Source organism: Acomys russatus, chromosome 22 (assembly GCF_903995435.1).
Source record: "Acomys russatus chromosome 22, mAcoRus1.1, whole genome shotgun sequence".
Lineage (NCBI taxonomy): Eukaryota > Metazoa > Chordata > Mammalia > Rodentia > Muridae > Acomys > Acomys russatus.
The window spans coordinates 15,163,429-15,183,094 of NC_067158.1; the positions used below are offsets into that span (position 1 = coordinate 15,163,429).

Genomic DNA, 19,666 nt, shown 5'->3' on the forward strand with positions numbered 1-19,666 from the left:
TTTGTGTTCTCAGGGTCGGATCTTTGGGGTAGCTGGGTTCTGGAGATGCCATATTGTTTTGGTTTTTGTTCTTTGTTTTTTTAATGGTGGCCATTAGTCATCTTGCTGTCTCTGATGTTGGGAGGTAGCTTCTGGTGTCCTTCAGTGGTTGTTGAGAGCAGTTTGTTGGTGAGTGTCTATATGTCTTGGGCCCTTGCCTGTCGGGATCACGGAACTCTTCGCTGGAACAGGGAGGTGACCTGGTTTCAGCTCCAGGGGACTTTATTCCACACACTGGTCTCCCCATTGGGTCAGCAGATACTGGGGTCCCCATTCAGTCAGCAGAAGTAGGTACTGTGCTCTGCAGCCCCAGCATAAGTTTTAGGTAGTGTAGGTACAGCCGGTTATCCTGTCTTTGGCTAGGCCTTGAATACCCTGCCCTCAGGCCCTGGGCCTTTGGGTCCTTTGCTCAGATCACCCTAGAGTGCCTGAACCCCTGCTGGCTTGCAGCAGTTGTTTAGGCTTCTGCCTGCTTCATCCAGGCAGTGGGGTCTAAGTTCTGCCCACCAGGGAGAGAGCAGATTCTGCCTTCTGGTTGTTATTGGTTGGCTAGGTTTCTTCCCATCCCTTCAGGCTGGTCCAGCTTCTCTGGAGAGCATGAGAGTCCCTGCTGGCTTATTCTGCCCAAATGTGCAGGAACAGCCAGCTGGGGCAGGTATTTAGGTTTCTGCCTGATCCAGTTAAGACCGCACAGCTGTGGCTGCTCAGTCCTGGCTGACCACTTAGGAATTCCTACTGGGTTGGGAATGCTGCTTAGTTGTCTGCCTTTTCCCTTCAGACCAGACCAGCCACTCCAGAGAGTGTGGGAGACCCGTTGGGCTGTGGAGACTGGCTATGCCAGGTCAGTTCCACCCAAATATGTAGGAACATTCCGCTGCTGCAGTTAGTTAGGTTTCTGCCGAATCTGGTTCAGACCACGCAGCTGTGGCTAGATACGTGTCCACAGCCATCTGGGCCCCCATGCAGCACCTAGGGCTTTCTGTGCACTGGTGCAGGGCGGGGAGGGGGGAGGTCTGAGGTCAGATCCACCCATTTTCCTGAGATTTTCCCAGGCCAGGAGCTCTGGTGCTTCACTGCCCAGAGTTCAGTCCCAGGTACCGAGTTTGTGCTACAGGGCAAGGCTGCAGTTTGCAGGCGGGTTTGGATTCAGACTCTGTGGACTTGGCACCCTTCCTCATGGGCCGTTGGATGACTGGAGGCCACACCCATCTGTGCTCTGTCCTGTGCAGACCCCTTTCACCTAGGGCTCTCCAGGTCTTGCAGTCTGTAGCTCCCATTCGGGGCCCTAGTCTCAGTCTTGTAGATCAGATATAGTGTGTGTTCACCGCCACCATCTTGGAAATCCCTCTGAATACCACCCAATACATTTTGATAACTAATAGCATTCTAATTTTTCTGTAAGGTAATTTATGTAACACACTCTTATAACAAGGAAATATGATTAATGATAATGTTTTAAATTTCAAATTTATTTGTGTGAACTTTTGATAAAAATTAATAATGTATATGTATATAGTATGTTCTGTGTAGTGAATTTGTAGCAAATTCTTGGGCTTTGGAAGGTCAGGGTGTGCATATATGACATAAATTAGGATATCTTGACTTATTGAATCTAATATTAGTTTCTATCTATATGCATATTCACACACTCATTTGGATTTACATGTTTCTGCAGGTATCCCCTATATCAGAGTTGAAAGTTCTTGTAACTACTCTAAATTATTTACATTTATATAATGTATTCAATTGCCTTCATGCCTGTGTGAATCTTTAGAACAACATGCTGAGAATTTGGTGTGCATTCCATCTCCTGCCATAGCAGCTATATATTCATTTAGCTTAGTGCTTACAACCCTCTCTGCACTCGCTTTTCCTGAGTACTGAAGTTAAGTGTTTGAGGCTTCCTCTGTTAGCTGTGGTGAATGCTCTTTATGCTCCATGCTGCCGTGAGAGGCTGCTTGTGACCCTTGAGAGAAATGACTGGACTCTTATTCTCCTTCCTTATTGCTTTTTTGATATTATGAAAGACAATTTTCAATATTAGATATAATTGTTTCAACTGTCACCTTTTTAGATACAGCTTTATATTTATTTAAGTCATTTCCCTAGCATAGATTCTTTTTATCCCAAGAGGAAAAAGGTACGAACCATTTTATGGGCTTGTCACTGTGCATAATTTTATAACTTCAAATTATTTTTGAAAAATTGTGTACGAATATACTGTGCCAGCAGCAATAAAGGAATAACATTTAATCTCTACTAGTGCTGGAAAAGAAGCATATAGCTATTAGTTGAAGAGTATTATTTTGGAGTAGGTGGAGATGTCTGCAAATGTATTTTTCTTAGTCAGGATGCATGAAGACATTGGCTCTGCACACCAGTGGGATAAAGTGGTGAGTATCAGACAGTGTATGATGGAAATATCTAGAAGACAGGTCTCAGAGCCAGGGTTCCTTAGAGCATTGCACGTTTTTATACAGATCTCTGATCCTGTAACGGCCATGCCACACATAATGTTTGCTACCTTGTTCTAGCTTGACACAGCAATTAAAGACATATCTTCATGTGCTCTACATTGCAGGCTAATTACACTTTTTACTTTGTGGATAAGATAAAAATTTTATCGGAAACACTTCTGAAGATGTCCAGCCTTTTCCAGGGAAATGGAAATGGCCAGATGTTCAGCCAGTTGCAGGTATGTAGTGACCAAGGGCTGGTAACCACCTGCTGCAAATTGGCTGAGATATTGGGGTGTTCCTATAGAAAATTTAACTGGTCTGAAACATGCATGGGTCTCTCAGTAAAGTTGTCAAAAGTTGGCTATGTTTTAAAAATCCTTGTGAATCTTTAGTGTTTTCCCCATGCAAATTAGCACTATGTAAAATTAATAATTTACTAATATTGATATTTTAAATTCTTTATCAAGTTTAATGCTTTTAAGTTGTATTATTCTTTTCACTCATAAATTTATTATGCTATCATTTCTCAATAGTGTATGGGCCACCCAAAATGAAACCAAAATACTAGACAAAAACAGAAAAGGAACTGGCAGGAGTGGGAAGGGAATGAGGAAAAGTAATAGGGAGTGAACATAATAAAATTTAGTATGTACACATATGGAGATGTCATGGTGAGACTCATTATTATGTATAGTTGATATATGTGAGTAAGAATAAAAACTCTAACATTGACAAATGTGGTTCAAACAGGCCCGTTTTTTTTTTTTTTTTTAAGAGCCCAAATACCACTACTTATAAAATGGTAGCTGAGGCAGGTCACCTAATACCTTTTGAGCACTTGTGAAATCATAACTTGAAAATATAGTCATGTGAGAGAGTTTGCCCACATTTTGTTCATGTTTGATCTACGTCTTGCCCACTGGGTGAACAGTGCATGTCATGGGCTTAGGAGCCACAGCAGGTGGGTCTGAGTCTATTCTCCCATGCTACACCAGCCATGTGATTGTAATGTAGTCACTGTATATAGGCCTGTTCCTTGGAATTCTTAAATATGCAGAAGGAAAATGATAGCATTTTTGAGTGTAAGTGAGCTGAGCTTTGAGCTTGGCTAGTTCTAAGTTTTCAAAGAGCAGATAAGTCTCAATCCCTTGGGAATGTGGCTGTTGGTAGGCTGCTCATGCCACATTGGGTGACTACTCAACCACATGCAGTAGCTTGACTCAGGAAGTTAATCATAAGAAAAATAATACCAAAGGATATGAAATTGGGAGAGAGATGGGACAGGGGATGCTAGGAGGAGTTGGAGGAGGTGTTGGTGGATGGGTATAATCAGTAGACATTGTATAAATGCATAGAACTTTCACAGAGTAAGAAATATTAGTTTAAGCCAGGCATGTTAGTGCATGTATTTAATCCCAGCACCCGGGAAGCGGAGGCAGGTGGATCTCTGTGAATTTGAGGCCAGCCTGGTCTACAAAGAGAGTCCAGGACATCCAAGGCAACACAGAGAAACCCTGTCTCGAAAAACCAAATATATAGGTATTTCTTGTGGTGAAATTCTTTCTTTTTAAACATATATCTAAAATATAGTATATTATATATTTATTTACATATGTATTTATATGTTAAATATTTATGTTTGTTTTAAACATTATATTATATAGTACATAATACTTGTTTTATATATAACACATAATATATTTGCATGGAAAGAATTTATATAATTATATGGTATATATATTTGAAAAGAAAGAATTTCACAAGAAACCACTGAGAAAGTAAATGATGTAGGAACTGGGACAAAGTGGAGGCAAGGAAATGCGATGACAGTGCACATCTGACACAAAGCAAGGTGACAAATACAGAATGAGGAGGCAAGGCTCCAGACTATGGTCAGCCTTGCAGCCTCACGGGCATGGCAGCTAGTGCTGTGATACTATTCTTTTTCAATTTGTTTGTCCATGAATTCTTTTGTTAACACAGATCCTATCGACTGTTTCTGTAATAGACCTGACAAAAGATACTTTAGGTTTTATAAGGTGTCTGTCATGGCCACAAGGACCAGCATCCTGTGTTGTAATCACCAAGCCAGTAGTGCACAAGGTGACACTAGAGCACGCAGGGGAGCCTGGTGTGCTAAGAAGTCTGCAGTTAGTTGAGTACCACACACAAGAAGAAATGTCAGAAGCTGAAGTCACGCACTCAGCCTTCCAGAACATTTTGTACCTTACTCAGGCTGTGTAGTCACAAGTTATGATTTCCCTAAGACTTGGGATCCTGTGACTTGGGATCTTGTTGGTGGAAAGATGTCAGTGTTTGCAGTGACGTGCAAGCCTGGCTCAGCCACTAGATGGAGGCCTAACTGCTTTTGGGTGGTGCCCCCATCTGTTCTGTAGTCCATTTTCCTCGCAGTAAAAAGGCAGCTGTAATTTCCCCCAGGGAATTCTGTGAGATTAAATGAACTAATGTGCAATAAAGTGCCCTGCACACTGTCTGGCAAATAGCTAATGCCCAGTGAAGGAAGATAGACAAGGTTTATGAAAGAGCAAGTGGCTAGACTTCATAATACAGTCTTGTCTCCAGAGACCAGACTAGATAAAACTGCTAAAAGGACAAGGCAGGGGTGAGCAGGGAAGGGGTTAAGCATGGAAGATACAGATGTCATGATGGAACCTTGTGTGCTGCAGTTTGAGTCTAAAGCACGGATAACTATCACTATCCAACAAGTTCCCCCCTTACTTATTCAGGTATATATGAAAATGTGTGTTCTCTCTCTACCATATGGGTCCAAGGAATTTAAGTCAGGTCATCAGGCTTGGCAGCAAGAGTTTTTAATTGCTGAACTATCTCACCCTTCCAGAAATAACAAATTTTATGTACCACTCACATCTTCTTTCCTGCAAAAAGACCCACTGTACGCATGGTTTTTCCACTGGCTGTTGGGGATGGCAGTGTGTTTTGAGCACACCCACACTCACTGCAAAGCCAAATCTCAGAATTTTATGAAGTCAGATTAATTTTGGAGAACTCTCCACAGCAAAATCATTGACACATGAGGCAACGTAAAGACATAAGGCATAAGCTGCCTTTGAAGGCATAGCTTTGCAATCAGCCCTACGAGAGGTTCCGGGAAAAGCTGGAGTCCTTTTGTGTGACCAGTACCTACCTGCAGACAACAGGCCTTCACAAATATGATGTAGAGAAGGGATCATGGGAAAGGAAAGATGCCCCTGTGGCTTCATTAGGAGAATTTGCCCAAATCTACTAACTTGCAGTGTTACAACTTCTTCGCAGTTACAATTTTAATAACCACTGTCTTTATTTTTCACAGTACAAGACACTATCAAATGCTGAGTTGTTATTTACTATGATGGCTCACCTTAGGGTTTCTAGTGCTGTGATAAAATACCATAAACAAGAGCAACTTGGGGAAGAAAGAGCTTATTTCACTTACACTTTCAAATCATGGTTCATTATTGAAAGAAATCAAGGCAGGAACGCAGAGGCAGGACCTGAAGCAGGAATCATGGGGGAGTGCTGCTTACCGGCTTGCTGCTCATGGCTTGCTCAATCTGTTATTTATTTATTTATTTTTGTTTTTTCCAAGACAGGGTATCTCTGTGTAGCCTTGGCTGTCCTGGACTCACTTTGTAGACCAGGCTGGCCTTGAACTCACAGTGATCTGCCTGCCTCTTGCCTCTGGCTCCCGAGTGCTGGGATTAAAGGCGTGTGCCACCATGCCCAGTGTAATCTGTTTTTTTAAAAAATACAACCCAGGACCACAAGCACATGGGTGGCACTACAGGCAATGATCTGTGCTTCCTAATATTGGTTATTGACCAAGAAAATGCCCCAAACTGTTGGGGGAACACCCTTCTTTTTGAAATGACTCTAACTTTTGTCATGTTGACAACTAATCAGGACATACCTTAAAACTTCTTTTAAGTGGATCCATCTTATGTTTCTTTTTCCTGTATCATAAAATGTTGAGTAAGTTTAATAAGTATTATTCAATAAAAAGGCACGACACAACCATTTCTGTTAAACTCCTTTTTTTTTTTTCTTATTTAGGATGCTCTGAGAAACAAGTTCATAAGAAACTTTATAGAGAGCCAGTTGCATATTGACATGGACAAGCTCACTGAAGACCTGCAGACGTATGGTAAGGGTGCAGATTGGTCGGGTTGGGGTCATCTGTCCACGGTTGTGCTGCATGGATCCTACCCCATTGGCCATGGTTTACCTTCACTCTCCCCTTCTCTGTTTCACTAACCGTAACCTGAAGGCCTTGGAGTAGATAGTCTACAGAGTTTGTTCACATCCGCAGTTCTGTGGTGACAGCAGGAAGGCTAGAGAAAGGAAAAGCCTTTCATTAGGCATAACACTTAAAGTTTTTGAAAAATAACTGGTCATTTGCTGTTTTGCAAAAGTGGTAAGGATAGGTTAAGTATCTCTTACTTAAAATGCTTGAGATACAAGAGCTTTAGATTTGGGAAGCTTTGCATGTACTTAAGAGAGCAGTTTGGGGATGGGACCCAAATCTACACACAATATTCTTGTAGCTACCACAATAGCTACATATTTTATGTGATAATTTCCAGTATGAAACCAAATTTCCTGAAGTGAGCTGTTCTACTTGGTTTCATTGGAGCCATCTGCTTTACTTTGTGATTTTTCTAATGCTTATTTTCTTTAGCTAGGTTTCATCTCCCATGAATTTATTTAAATTGTTGAATTTTCCATTTATATCTTTTTGCATAGTTTCTAGCTTTTTTATTGAAAGTCTCTCTATTTTCAACATAATTAGGCCTAATTATATTTTAATTCCATGCTATTAACTATACTGTTTGCCGTGTTCTTCTTCTCTTGAATTTTGGCTATTCTTTTTCTCTATGAATACTGAATTTTTTTATTGTTGAGTTTCTTAGTTCTGAGTGACACTCAATAGCAGGGTTCCTGAGTACCCATTTTTTTTTCTAATCTCAGATCTTTACATCTTTCCTGCCTTGTTTATTGGTTGAAGACGTAGTAAATATTTTTAATCTTAATGCTTACTTATTTAATGTGTGTGTGTGGGTGCCTGCACCCACATTTAGATGCAGAGCCTGGAGAAAGCTATTTGATATCTCTCACTATTGCTCCCTACCTTATTCCTTGTACATGGTCTCCCCAAGAACCCGGGCTGGCTGCTTTTTGGCTAAGCTGACCTTGCCATGCTTGCCCCCACTTCCCATCTTGCTACCCCCAATACTGGGTGACAAATTTGTGTGGCCACACCAAGTGACAAATTTGTGTGGCCACACCAAGATTTTTCAGATATTTGTTGCTTGCAATGCACCCAGGCCAACTTCCCAGCCCTTATTTCTAAAAAGTCTTTCATGTTTTCTAGTTGTTCTTATTAGAAATGTTTTTGGTAACAAGTGGACCTTTATTCTAAGATGGAACTCCCTCTGTGGTTTTAATTATATACTTAATTAATTTTGTATATAAACAATATTGGACTTGTTTGAGCTATTATTAAGTGAAGAAACATGTTTATTTTTATATGCATTTGTGTGATGTCCGCTGTATAAACAGCAAGCACTAGAGTGAAAGAGAATTTGATTTGTTCTGATTTGTTTGCCGTCTCCAGGACGGATGCTGGACAAGATGTTTAATCACATGGGCGCTGGACACTTCCAGTTCTTGGGTGGTATCTTGGCCAATCTCTCTTCCTGTGTGGTGCTGGACCGATTCCAGGCAGTGGAGTCTGTTGACACCCTGGAGACCAAGGCACATGAACTCATGCAGCAGAATAGTTTCTTGGCCAGTAAGTACTTGGCAGACAAATGTGCTCACCAAGGCACTGCCTTCAATAGGGGTCATTTTGTCTCACCTCCCTAAGTGCGTCTTAAGTTGACTTGGGAAGAAAATTTCTAGATAAACCATAAAACGGAACAAAGGAGTATGCACAAAGATAGAGAAAATAAGTTCCCCATGCTGTCATGACAGGCAGCTGTTCTCAATTCCCAGGGCACCACTACCTGCTATGTCTATTTTTACTGTTTTTGACTTCATTTTATGGTGAAATCTCACACGAGAAGCAGTGTACTCAGACTCCCTCCATCAATTTTATTTTTATCACAGTATCTTGATGCTCTGAAGTAGGAAAGGAAAATGATAACGGCCAGTTAGATTCTGTTACCAGTTGTACATCTATCTATTCAGCGTAAGTGTGATGCATGCTTATATTCTTTTTGAACAGACATTAGATTATTACTTTCATTGCTGTTCTGAGTTAGGGGTTTAAGCCAGGACCTTGCACAAACTCAGTACATGCACTACTGCTAGACCATATCGCCAACTCCATGGAGTTCATTTTGATTTGAAATGAGTTTGCTAGGGAGGCCGAGATGCTGTATCAAAACACTGCCAACTTCAGCCAGAGAACCCTACAAAACTTGTTGCAATTTAGTTCTGTAGACTAGAGTCTACATCCAAGATGTCTACTGCTTTCCTTTGATGCCTGTTAGGGAAGGGTCTTCTGTGGGAATGTATTGGCTTACTGATGCATATATCCTCCTGAAATCTCTATGCATGCACCTGCCAAATTCTCCCTGTTCATAAGGACATGATCATGATGAATTAAGGCCTACTCTGACAGCATCGCTTTAACATGGCAACCTCTTTCAAGGTATCATCTTCATAGGTGGGAGATGCTCTTTGTGGTGCAAGCCTGAGGACCTAAGTTCAAATCCACAGTACCCATGTTTAAAAAAACCCAGCTGCGGCTGTGTACATAACATTGGCCCCTAGTGTGATGAATGCAGAGACAGAGTTGCTGAGGCTTTGTGGCTGCCAGCCTAGCTCCAGGTTCAGTAGAGACTCTGTCTCAAGGGAATAGGACAGTGATGGTGGAAAAGGGCACCTAATGTTTCCTTTGGCCTCCACATATGTGCACATGCACTTACACACATGTGCTTTAATCATACACACACACACAAATATACACATTAACAATACACACATCTATTCATTGACCAGACATACAGACATAGTCACAGTCACTTATACACAAAATGTATGTTAACCATGCATACACACAGCTTCGCCCACAAGACATGTAGTAACTAGATATACACACACAGTCATAGACTCTCTCTCTCTTTCTCACACACATACACAAACAGGTACGCACACACATACAAAGACATATGCCATATTTTCAGACCATAAGATGCACCTGACCATAAGACACACCTAGTTTTTAGAGCAGTAAAACAAGGAAAACAGTAAAAACAGCAATTGGACCATAAGGCGCACCCTAATCCCCCACCCTGACTTTTTTGGGGAAAGTGCATCTTATTTTCCAAAAAATATGGTATTAACCACACATACACAAAGTCACACACACATTCTCCCTCCTTCCTCCCCCCTCCCTTCCTCTCTCTCTCTCTCTCTCTCTCTCTCTCTCTCTCTCTCTCTCTCTCACACACACACACACACACACACACACTCATACACACACACACACACTCATACACACACACACTCATACACACACACACACTCATACACACACACACAGACACACACTCATACACACACACACACACACACACACACACTGGTACTCATATGATGCTCTCTCCTAGAGGATTGCATTCTGACCTATATGAGTTTGCATTTTGATGGAACACAATTCACCTTCTAATAATCTTTGGGCATTAAATACAGAGAATCTGTGTAGCAGAGAGTAGCATCTTACATTTATGCTGCAAATGATAAGTGCCATAGGATTCATATTCTGTGCAGCCAGCTGGACTTGTGGTCACAGAGAGAGAATGCCTAATTATCTGGTCAGCTTTGAGTAATTTTTCAAGTCTATTCAGAATGTGAACTGAATAGAGTCTTTGTGTTGGTGATAACACAGTATTGTCTTTAGCAAAACTGGAAAGCTGCCTTGGACTGTGAATTACGGGGTCTTGCTTGGATTTACCTTTGGAGCAGAGTAACCTGTTTGTTTGCCCTCCTTGGTCTGCACTCACCTACTGCAGAATCTTGCCCTCCTGCCCATCCCCGGGTGTCGCATCCGTGAACGGTAGGAAACTTTTTCCCCTTTTCTTGCCATCCAGGTGTCATATTCAACAGTTCCTTGGGACACAGACGCATTAGATCAGCAGCTCGCAAGTTGCCACCCCATGTCACATATACAATTCGGACCAACGTCTTATACAGCATGAGGACAGACATGATAAAAAATCCTTCCTGGAAGTTTCACCCTCAGAATCTACCAGCTGACGGGTTCAAATACAACTACATTTTTGTCCCACTGCAAGACATGATTGAGAGAGCCATCATTGCAGTACAGACTGGGCAGGAAGCCCTGGAGCCAACCACGCAGGCGCAGGCAGCTCCCTACCCATGCCACACCAGTGACCTGTGAGTAGCTATGCTTAGCCAAGTTTTCCTCTGGTGTCTACCTACCAGTAGAGAAATTCTGAGTTTAGAAAACAAAGCGAAGAAAAAAAGCGAGTATCTCTAGTGTTGTTGCAAAGTACAATTTAAAAATCGTCATTCCAGCTTCTAATTTCTTAAGATTCATTTATATATATTTATATATACATATATATATGTAAATATATATAAGTGAATATACACACACACATATATGTATACACACACACTATATATACATGTATGTATGTATGTATATACATATTTGAATTGTTCAGATGGAAAACAATGATTGAGCTATAGTCTATCCTGTTTCAACTGATTCTACCCACAGAATGAAAATCTTTGAACAGAAAATTCCAAAATTTCCCCAAGCAAAACATAGTTTAACTTTGTGCCCTGTACTGTACTGAGTCCATGTGAGTGGAGGGATATGTAGGCATTGTGTTAGGTAAGCAAGTAATGATGGGATGATTTAAAATATACAGGATCATCAGCATTTTGTGTGTGTGTGTGTGCGTGTGTGTGTGTGTGTGTGTTCACATGCGTGTGTATGTGTGCCCCCTAAGCAGGGGATGCTTAGCAGATAGAACAAAGGCTGTGGTTGGCTGAGGCTCTGTGAACTCGACTATTAGCTAGCACACTGAAGTATAGTCAGACCGCAGAGTGCTGAAGAAGTTGAATCACATTGCCATAGTCTGCAGGAATAGCCTTCCTTCCTTCCTTCCCTATGGCGAATACTGTTCTTTCTCATAAGCACCTGGTCCTACAGTTGGCCTGAGTAACAAAGGTGCGGGTGGTTTGCTCTCCCTGTACACTGCTTCTGATGGGACCCTTAGAAGATCCCTTGAAAGCACAGAAGGCGTCGAGTGGAAGAGCATAAGGCTATTAAAGGGATAATTGCAATGAGGCCAGCTCTGAGAACAGACAAGACACTTGCCTTTCAATGATGCTGCACTTGATGGCTGCTGTACATCTGACCCCCGAGGTCAAGCTTTGTCTTCAGCTGATCGGTGGCCCCTCTGTGAGAACAAGCCACTTGATTTTATGTCCCCTCCTTTCTGCATAGCGATGCCTCATCCATTACAGCTCATCGGTACATTGTTGATGACGGTAGTAGCATGAGATGCATGTGTTATGGTGGTAGGCTGAAGGGCAGACAGGGTCAGAAGGCAGCTTGATTAAGCTAATCTGGGGATGTCTTAGTGTGATGGAGAGATCAAAGGTCAGGGAGAGAGAGAAAGAGAGAGAGAGAGAGAGAGAGAGAGAGAGAGAGGTTGATATGACAGGTAAATTTCTCTCTCTCTCTCTCTCTCTCTCTCTCTCTCTCTCTCTCTCTCTCTCTCTCTCTCGTAAAATGAAAACATGTATCTTTTCAAAGAAATATTAGTTTTTACTTTGAACATTTTCAGCCTTACAAAATGCTTCTAAAGTATTGTTTTTTTTGTTGGAAGTAAAAGCTGAAACCAAGAATATTATTGTCACTCGCTAGGTGTCATGCCTGAATGCTCCATTTAAATTTAAATCCTAAAAATGTAAGAAATAAGGTGAATTTCAGTAAGCCCGCGTAACAGTCTCCTTTAATATCCAGAATATATTATGAACACAATGCATAGAAGTGGGGGTGTGTGCATGTGGGTGGAAACATACATGTTCTTTCCAGTCTGGTTCATAGGATAAGCCACGGGCTGACACTGTCCACCTTGACCAGAGTATCTCCTGAAAAGAACGATGGACATACTAGCAAATGCATTCATGAGAAGCTGGAGGCAGCCTCAGTTTCTACTTCTCAGAACTGTGGGAGGGCAGTGGAGGAAGCACTGAGCCAGCCAGCTGAAGATGGGTCCTTTCTACCCACTGGAAGTTAGTGTTTAGGCATGAGAAACATGGCCGCTGGGAATCTGCTGTTAGTAGATGCTTGCGTGGAGCTCTGACCCCATGACCCCATGAGGTCTCTTCTCCCTGCCTGCTCTCTGGGATGCCATTATGCAGTTCCCCAGACCCATTCATTTTACTTGCTTGAAGCAGCTAAGAAGTGCTTTTCCCTCCCTGAAAGACTGAAATCCTGGAGACCTCGCCTTGTGGTGTGCCCCTTCTTTCTATTTAGTTCTTAGATGCCTGTTGTTGGAGGCTCAGTGTGCCTGCAGTGGCCGAGGCAGTCTGAGATTTTTCAGGGACTCAGCCACCCAAGTGAAACTCCTGAACATACTTGTTCAATAATTTTTAGTAGTTCCCTGCTGCCTACTGAACAAGTTGCATATTCATTAATTTATTAATGTATTCCATGACATTTATGTGCTATTTGTCAGTCTCCAAGTTTGGGGTGAACCAGTGAAATGAACAGGTGAGAAATCCCTGCTCTCGGGGCACCAACAGTTCAGGGAAGTCTACAATGCAATAAGGGAGAACAGTGAATTGAATTTTAATGGCAGCAATTGCTATGGTGCTCAGGAGAAGTGAGGTGGGAGGTCAGAAGTGTGAGCTGAGTTAGCCAGGGCGGTGGGGGTGGGTCATATCAGAAAGGTAATGTTAATACAGACTTGGAAGGGTACAGAAATATAGTACAAGGTATGTTCCTGACTAGAGGCCAAGCTAGTAAAAAAATCCCTTTAATGGGCATGGCCTGGTGTGTGTGGAGTCAGAAGAGAAGAGTGCACCAAGGCATGATGGGAGGAGGTGAGATCAGGGAGTTGAGCATGGCTTGTACAGCTGCAGATGGTATTAGTGGAATGGGGCTGTGGGAGCAGTGTTGGTGTTACCTGGCAGGCGGAGGAGTAGAATTAGAAGCAGAGTCCTGGGCCAGGGGTTTGTGGGTTCAGTCCAGGTGCTTACCTCAAAGCAAGTAAACAATAGTAATGTTGAAAGTCAGGCATGGGTTTAATCAAAATGTTCCTTCAGTGAAAATGGAATATTAGCATCTTAGTACATCCACGTCTCTGAGGCGCTGACCCAAGTTTGAGGATGAAATAGAGGGAGAGCTGGGGCCACTGTTGAGAGGTATGCTAGGCAGTGTTGGCTAAGGGATGGTCTGGTTGATCATTATTTAAGTTCTGGTTGAGGAAGATGCTCTAAAGAAACCCTTAGTTTTAAGGGGACAGAGCAGTTCCCATGAGATGCTTGCTCTTGCTAGGTGATGATCTCATGCAGTCATCAGCAAAGATGTGCTTGCTGCCTGTGGGGCTCTGCTGTTCCTGGATTTTAGGTGACTGCTGATTTAGGACTGGGGACTCCTGCGTGTCTTTTAGGGCATCCGAAATGGTGCATTGTAAAAGCAGGTTGTAAGATACCCCAGTAACTCTTCAGTAACTCTTGTCTTTGAGCCTTCAGCCCTGAAATGGGATGAGATAAGTTGGGGATCGCTAGTTCTTAGACAAATATTCTGAGTATAAAGACTCCTACATGCAGAGCTAAGCAGGCTTCTGACCCCAAAGTTAAGGAGACAAATGAAAAATGAAGGCAGAGATGTTTTGACTTACTACTTGCAGGTGAAAATTAGGAATCAGTGCTTTGTTTGTTTGTTCATTTTTCATTTGTTTGTAAGACACATGGCTTCTAAGTGCCTGTGAAAGAATTAGAAGCTTGGTTTATAACCCTCAGGAGTTTTGTTGTAAATGGGAAGAGACAGCGATCAATAGATGCAAGGGAATTAGGGCAGAAGATGGTCGATTTTATTTTTGTTTTGTTCTTCTTTTCCTTTTCAAAAGCCATGTGACAATAAGAATAACCTAATAAGAAGGAAGCACTGATAATGTGTTACATAGGAGGTTGGGCGTTGCATGCTTGAATAACTGACGGAGACTTGTACAAGAGGAGGACCCATCTACAGGCAGAAAGGTGGCATCCCTGACAGGACAGCCTGTTTGACCTTCCTCAGCTGACCACCTCCAATCTCCATTGAGCACCTCCTCTTTCTGTCCTAGTTCCTCTCTTTATGTCATATCAGCCATCAGTCCACATAGTCAATGTGTTTTGAGAGGGATGAGTTGGGAAGTGTGATTTGAAACTGCAGTGATGGACAGGGATGAGAATGTATGAAAGCCACACACAGACTCTCATCACAGGGATAATTAGAAATGGACGTATAATACTTATTATGGGGTTTTCCGTGAATGAAATTATAGTATATTTTATAAGCACACAGGATCTCAAATGTTAATGCATGGCTTTAAATGGTAAGACAGCTTACTCATTTTCAGAAAAATGAAAACCACAGTAACACCATAGAATTCCTTTATGTAGAAAGAATATTTGATAATCCAGTTCTTTCCTGGTGCTTGACTCATAGTATTATTCTAAGGTGGGGCCCAATACAAGGTAATTGTGAGAGTTTGCACTTTCTAGGTCTGGCTGGGTGCTGGCTACTAGGAGTTGATGCAGGTAGTCTTTGGGATGTCTTGGGAAGAGGGGGGATGAAGAGCAATACAGATGAGTTTAAAAGGTCAGATTCAAAAAAATAAATAAATAAAAGGTCAGATTCCACCTCACTGGTCCATACAGACCCAAGTGGGCCTTTCATTTGGTATATTTTCTTTTTCTTTAATTTTTAAAATTATTATTTTATTTTTTTACATGTGCATTTATATTTTTCCACATATATATAATAAATTACCTGTAGCAAGAATAACTATAACGCAATCAGGAATTATATAAATGTTAGATTCTTAGTGTTTTACCTATTTGTATTTGACAGCCTTGAAGAAAACACCTTTCCTATCTTGGTGTGTCTAAAATTCTGAATGTAGATTAATCTCCATCACATCTTGTCACTATCAACTTAAAACGTCTATCTAGACCTAAAAACATCTTAACCCCTAAATAACTAAGCCTCATTGTAAAACTAAGCTTCCTGGTCTTCAACTCCATCAGAGACTTGAGAAAAAATAAACCTGAGTATGATGGGAGTTCAGGTTAGTAGCTTTACAAATGAAAAGATGACAGAGACTAATTTTCTACCTGAATAGTCACTCAAAACTCTCTATTATGTTGGAGCATCTTCTTCAGCCTTCTGGCCCAATATATCTGACAGACATATTTGTGAGGCAGGAACTGTTGAGGACTTGCTTACCCTGTCTTGGCAGAGTTTGGCTGTCAACTCTGCCTGCATCCAAGCTTGCCCTGTTTTAGGCGTAATTCTGTCTGTGGTAGAAACGAGGATATTTTCCCCACTGCTTGTTTGCCACATTTGAAAACATCTCCATAAGGAGGGTCTTTGATGCTTATCATCCTCTTTGAGTTAGACTGGGTGTTGCCAGGAGTTAGCCTGTCTTATTGTCAGTGAATCTTCAAAATTATAAAAGCATTTTTAAATGCCATGTTCTGCAGGTCTCTGAGGTTTTTGAAGACCTTATCTAACTGTCCTACCTTATCTTTCTATAGAATCCTATCTATCTGCCGCATCTAAGATGTATATTCTTGTGATAAAAGTAGACCAGCAACTGACATGGCCATGATCTGATCAGCTAATAATCCACTTGTATAACTTATTTATCCTAAACAGGCTGCAATAGCACCCTCAAAGTATTAGAGGTAAACCTTGTATTATAATTGAATTATATGGCTACAATACCTCATATTAGAGTAAAAATATATATATGGTGTGAAGAATAAACTTACATTTGAATTCTATACCACTTTATCTAGAATTAAACTTATTTTGCAATTATATACAAAATTCTATACCAGTGAATTAAAAATAACCTTGTGAGTGACAATTGTGGGATTAAGTTGAGAAGTAGATTCGCTAATTTGTTTTTGTTCTATCTTCCCTATTCACTGGTATATTTTCATGGTTTCTTCATGTGTTTACTGAAAGTCACTTTGGTAAATACTGCTCTCCTCTACTTTCTCATTGCCTTGTTCTCAACAAAATTCTACACTCTCAACATGAGAAGTCAGAGCTATTGTAGCCCATCTTCCCTGCCCTAGTACTGTCCTACCATACTGAGATGCTCTTAAAACAGATTGATGATAGCAGCTGTCATGGAAGTAGAAGAAATAAACTCTCTGCTCCATTGTCCTCACTTTTTCATGCCCCAAACATTTTGGAGAAGAGTAAATAGGAGGCATGTGTCTTCTTGAACTCCCACAGAATCTTCAGTATCTCCATATTGCTCCCCTGAAAAGTGACAATAATAATGCATCTCTTAAATTTTTATCTCTCTTTACTCCATGCTATTTATTGTCTAAGAACCTTATAGAGTGGATGAGACTGGCACTCAGGTCACCTTCTCAAAAATTTTATGGGCATCTTTATACTTTTCAGTCCATTTCTCAATGGGTTACTAGCTACTTCTATCTTAGGCATTCACCATGAGAGCCTCTGCCATTGAGATGCAATTCTGCTCTTACAGGTAGTGATTTCTCCCATTTCCTAACATGATCTGTGGGGGAGTTTGGATATGAGTGAGCTGATTCAAAAATCACAACAGGACCTCGTACCTGTGTAATGCCTTAAGGCTAGAGATGCTGGCTAAAACTAACTGGTTAAGTTCTGTCTCATGAAGAATAATATCAGGCAAAGTTCCAAACTACTTCATGTGGAAGCACCGCACACTCTGATTCTGAGGCAAGTCTTGCTTTCTAAAGTTTTATGATCACTTTTAAGATCCCGAGATCCACTAAGACTCCCACACTGGAATGCTGAAACAATTGGACCCCCAAACCCCACATTATGTCCCAGCTTTGCTACTTGCTAATCACAAGACCTTGAGAAATAGGACGGTGATTTGAATTTTGTACATCATCTCCTCCTCTTGCATTGCACACTAATTGCTGTTCCATCGACCTCATTAGCTTGTGCAGAGTACATCATGGTGCTTGAGAAAAGGGCAGGTCCACGAAGGCACAGGGCACTGGCAGAGCAGACACTCCACGTGGCAATTTCCTCTGTCAAGGTAGTGCTCTACTGGTCAGAAAGTTCCTCTGCTTGCAGATGCTGAAAGTCAGGGTGGGTGCGATGCTTTTCCATGCTGCCAGACTCACAGAACAGTGTATAAAGGCAGTATTTGTTTTTCTATCAGAGATTCCTGAGTGATCAAAACAAAGTATGAAAGAAAAAATGAAGTAAGAATGTCAATAAATGTCTTTGCTCATGGCTGGTGAATTTTGTCAGTGCACATAGCCCCCACATGAATGATGGGGCCGACATGACCTCTCCTTATCCTCTCCTCCATCTAGGTCTCAAGCCATAGACCACTCAAGCTGATCATATTGGGGAGGCTCGTGGAAGATACAGGCCTTAAAACCCCCAAATATATGTTTATTCATTATGATTCTAGAAGGGAATGAGGAGAAAGGGAGAGAGTGAGAAAGAAAGAGGCAAGGGCCTTTGTCTTGATGATTATCCACACTTTGTCCTTGGCTCTCTTAGGGTTGGTGAGGGCTGGCCTGAGACAGTAAAGCTGATGGAGCTGGGCCACAGTAGCAGAGTGGACAAGAATAGGCAGAGTCCAGTGTGATGTGAAAAGGAGGCCTGGACTGCTGCTGCCAACCCATATTTGAACCAAACTCCTATCTCCTGACGACTGACAAAGTTAGAGCAGGCTTCTCTGTGTAGCTCCTTCTTACAGTGGGATTTCACTCGATGTGCTCCTCACATCACCTTTTCTTCTTTGAACTCTGCACAGTGCTAATGCAGGCAAACAGCACACACAACACCATTAAGAAGAGTTATTAAAAAGCAAATCAATGAGGTGCCACTTGCAGAAAAGAAATGGCGACAATTCAGAAGATCAGAGGGTCTTTTAAAATAGGCTTAAATGCGTGAGGGAGTTTAACTCTACACTGTGAAGTCTATTTATGGTGCTTTTCTGTGGGCTCCAGAGAAGGGACAAATACGAAGACGATTCTGCAACACATTAGTTTGATTCATGCTCTTTTGATAATAGACCAAACCTCTTTTTGAGGTGACATAGACACCTGGACTTTATTATAGTCGTTTTTTAATGTTAGTTTTGCCAATAAATGATTTTCAAGAACAGATAAAATAGTCCAAAGTTGTTTCACATTACATGAGTCTATTCTCTGTTGCTGTAGGAATACCCGAAGCTGAATAATGTATAAAGAGGGAGCTTCTCTGCCCTAGAGTTTTAACGGCCGAAAATCTGAGTTTGGGTGGCTCTATGAGTGGCCTCTCAAAGCTACATCCTAACATGGGCCAAGAATCAGAAGGCAATCTTAAAAGCTGCTTCCCAGTGCACAGCTTGGTAGACGCATATATGAATTCCTTCCCACTATAAAGATTCCAAGAGAGATAATGATTTGAAATAATGAAGTTGTTTCTTTGTTCCCTCAGCCTTCATTTCCTCTTTTGACATCTTCCTTGATTTTTATAACTTGCTTTGCTTTAGTGGCTACTTAAGTAGTTTCTCCTGCTTTATTACGTATTCTTATCTTTGTCATATACTTTTGTTTGCTATTATTGTATTAGTGCAATCTTTCCTTTCAGGATTTACTCCCTTTACTCATTTTAAAAATCCTGAAAGAAAAGATTGCACTAATATAATAATAGCAGACAAAAATGTATGACAAAGATAAGAACATGTTAAACAAAATCAGAGTGCATCCCAATGCAGAAAGTGGTTGGTTACTCCTAAAGCAATTGTGGCAGTATCGTAGCAGCAGCTCTTTCAGGCAAGTCACTTCTGTAGGGGATAGGGTTTGTAGCCAGGAAATACTGATGATTACCTTTCTTCCTCTGGTAGCATGCAGAGTGCATACCAACACAAATGCTT

General features: G+C 41.4%; 1 protein-coding gene across 1 annotated transcript in view; it reads left to right on the forward strand.

Moving 5' to 3' along the window:
• Abca13 (ATP binding cassette subfamily A member 13) overlaps positions 1–19,666 on the forward strand; it is a 403,635-nt gene that overhangs the window by 121,557 nt on the left and 262,412 nt on the right. Inside the window, exons 27-30 of the mRNA XM_051164717.1 lie at positions 2,621–2,734; positions 6,570–6,660; positions 8,131–8,307; positions 10,613–10,919. Coding sequence (XP_051020674.1) covers positions 2,621–2,734; positions 6,570–6,660; positions 8,131–8,307; positions 10,613–10,919 — 689 coding nt within the window. The remainder of the gene's footprint in view (positions 1–2,620; positions 2,735–6,569; positions 6,661–8,130; positions 8,308–10,612; positions 10,920–19,666) is intronic.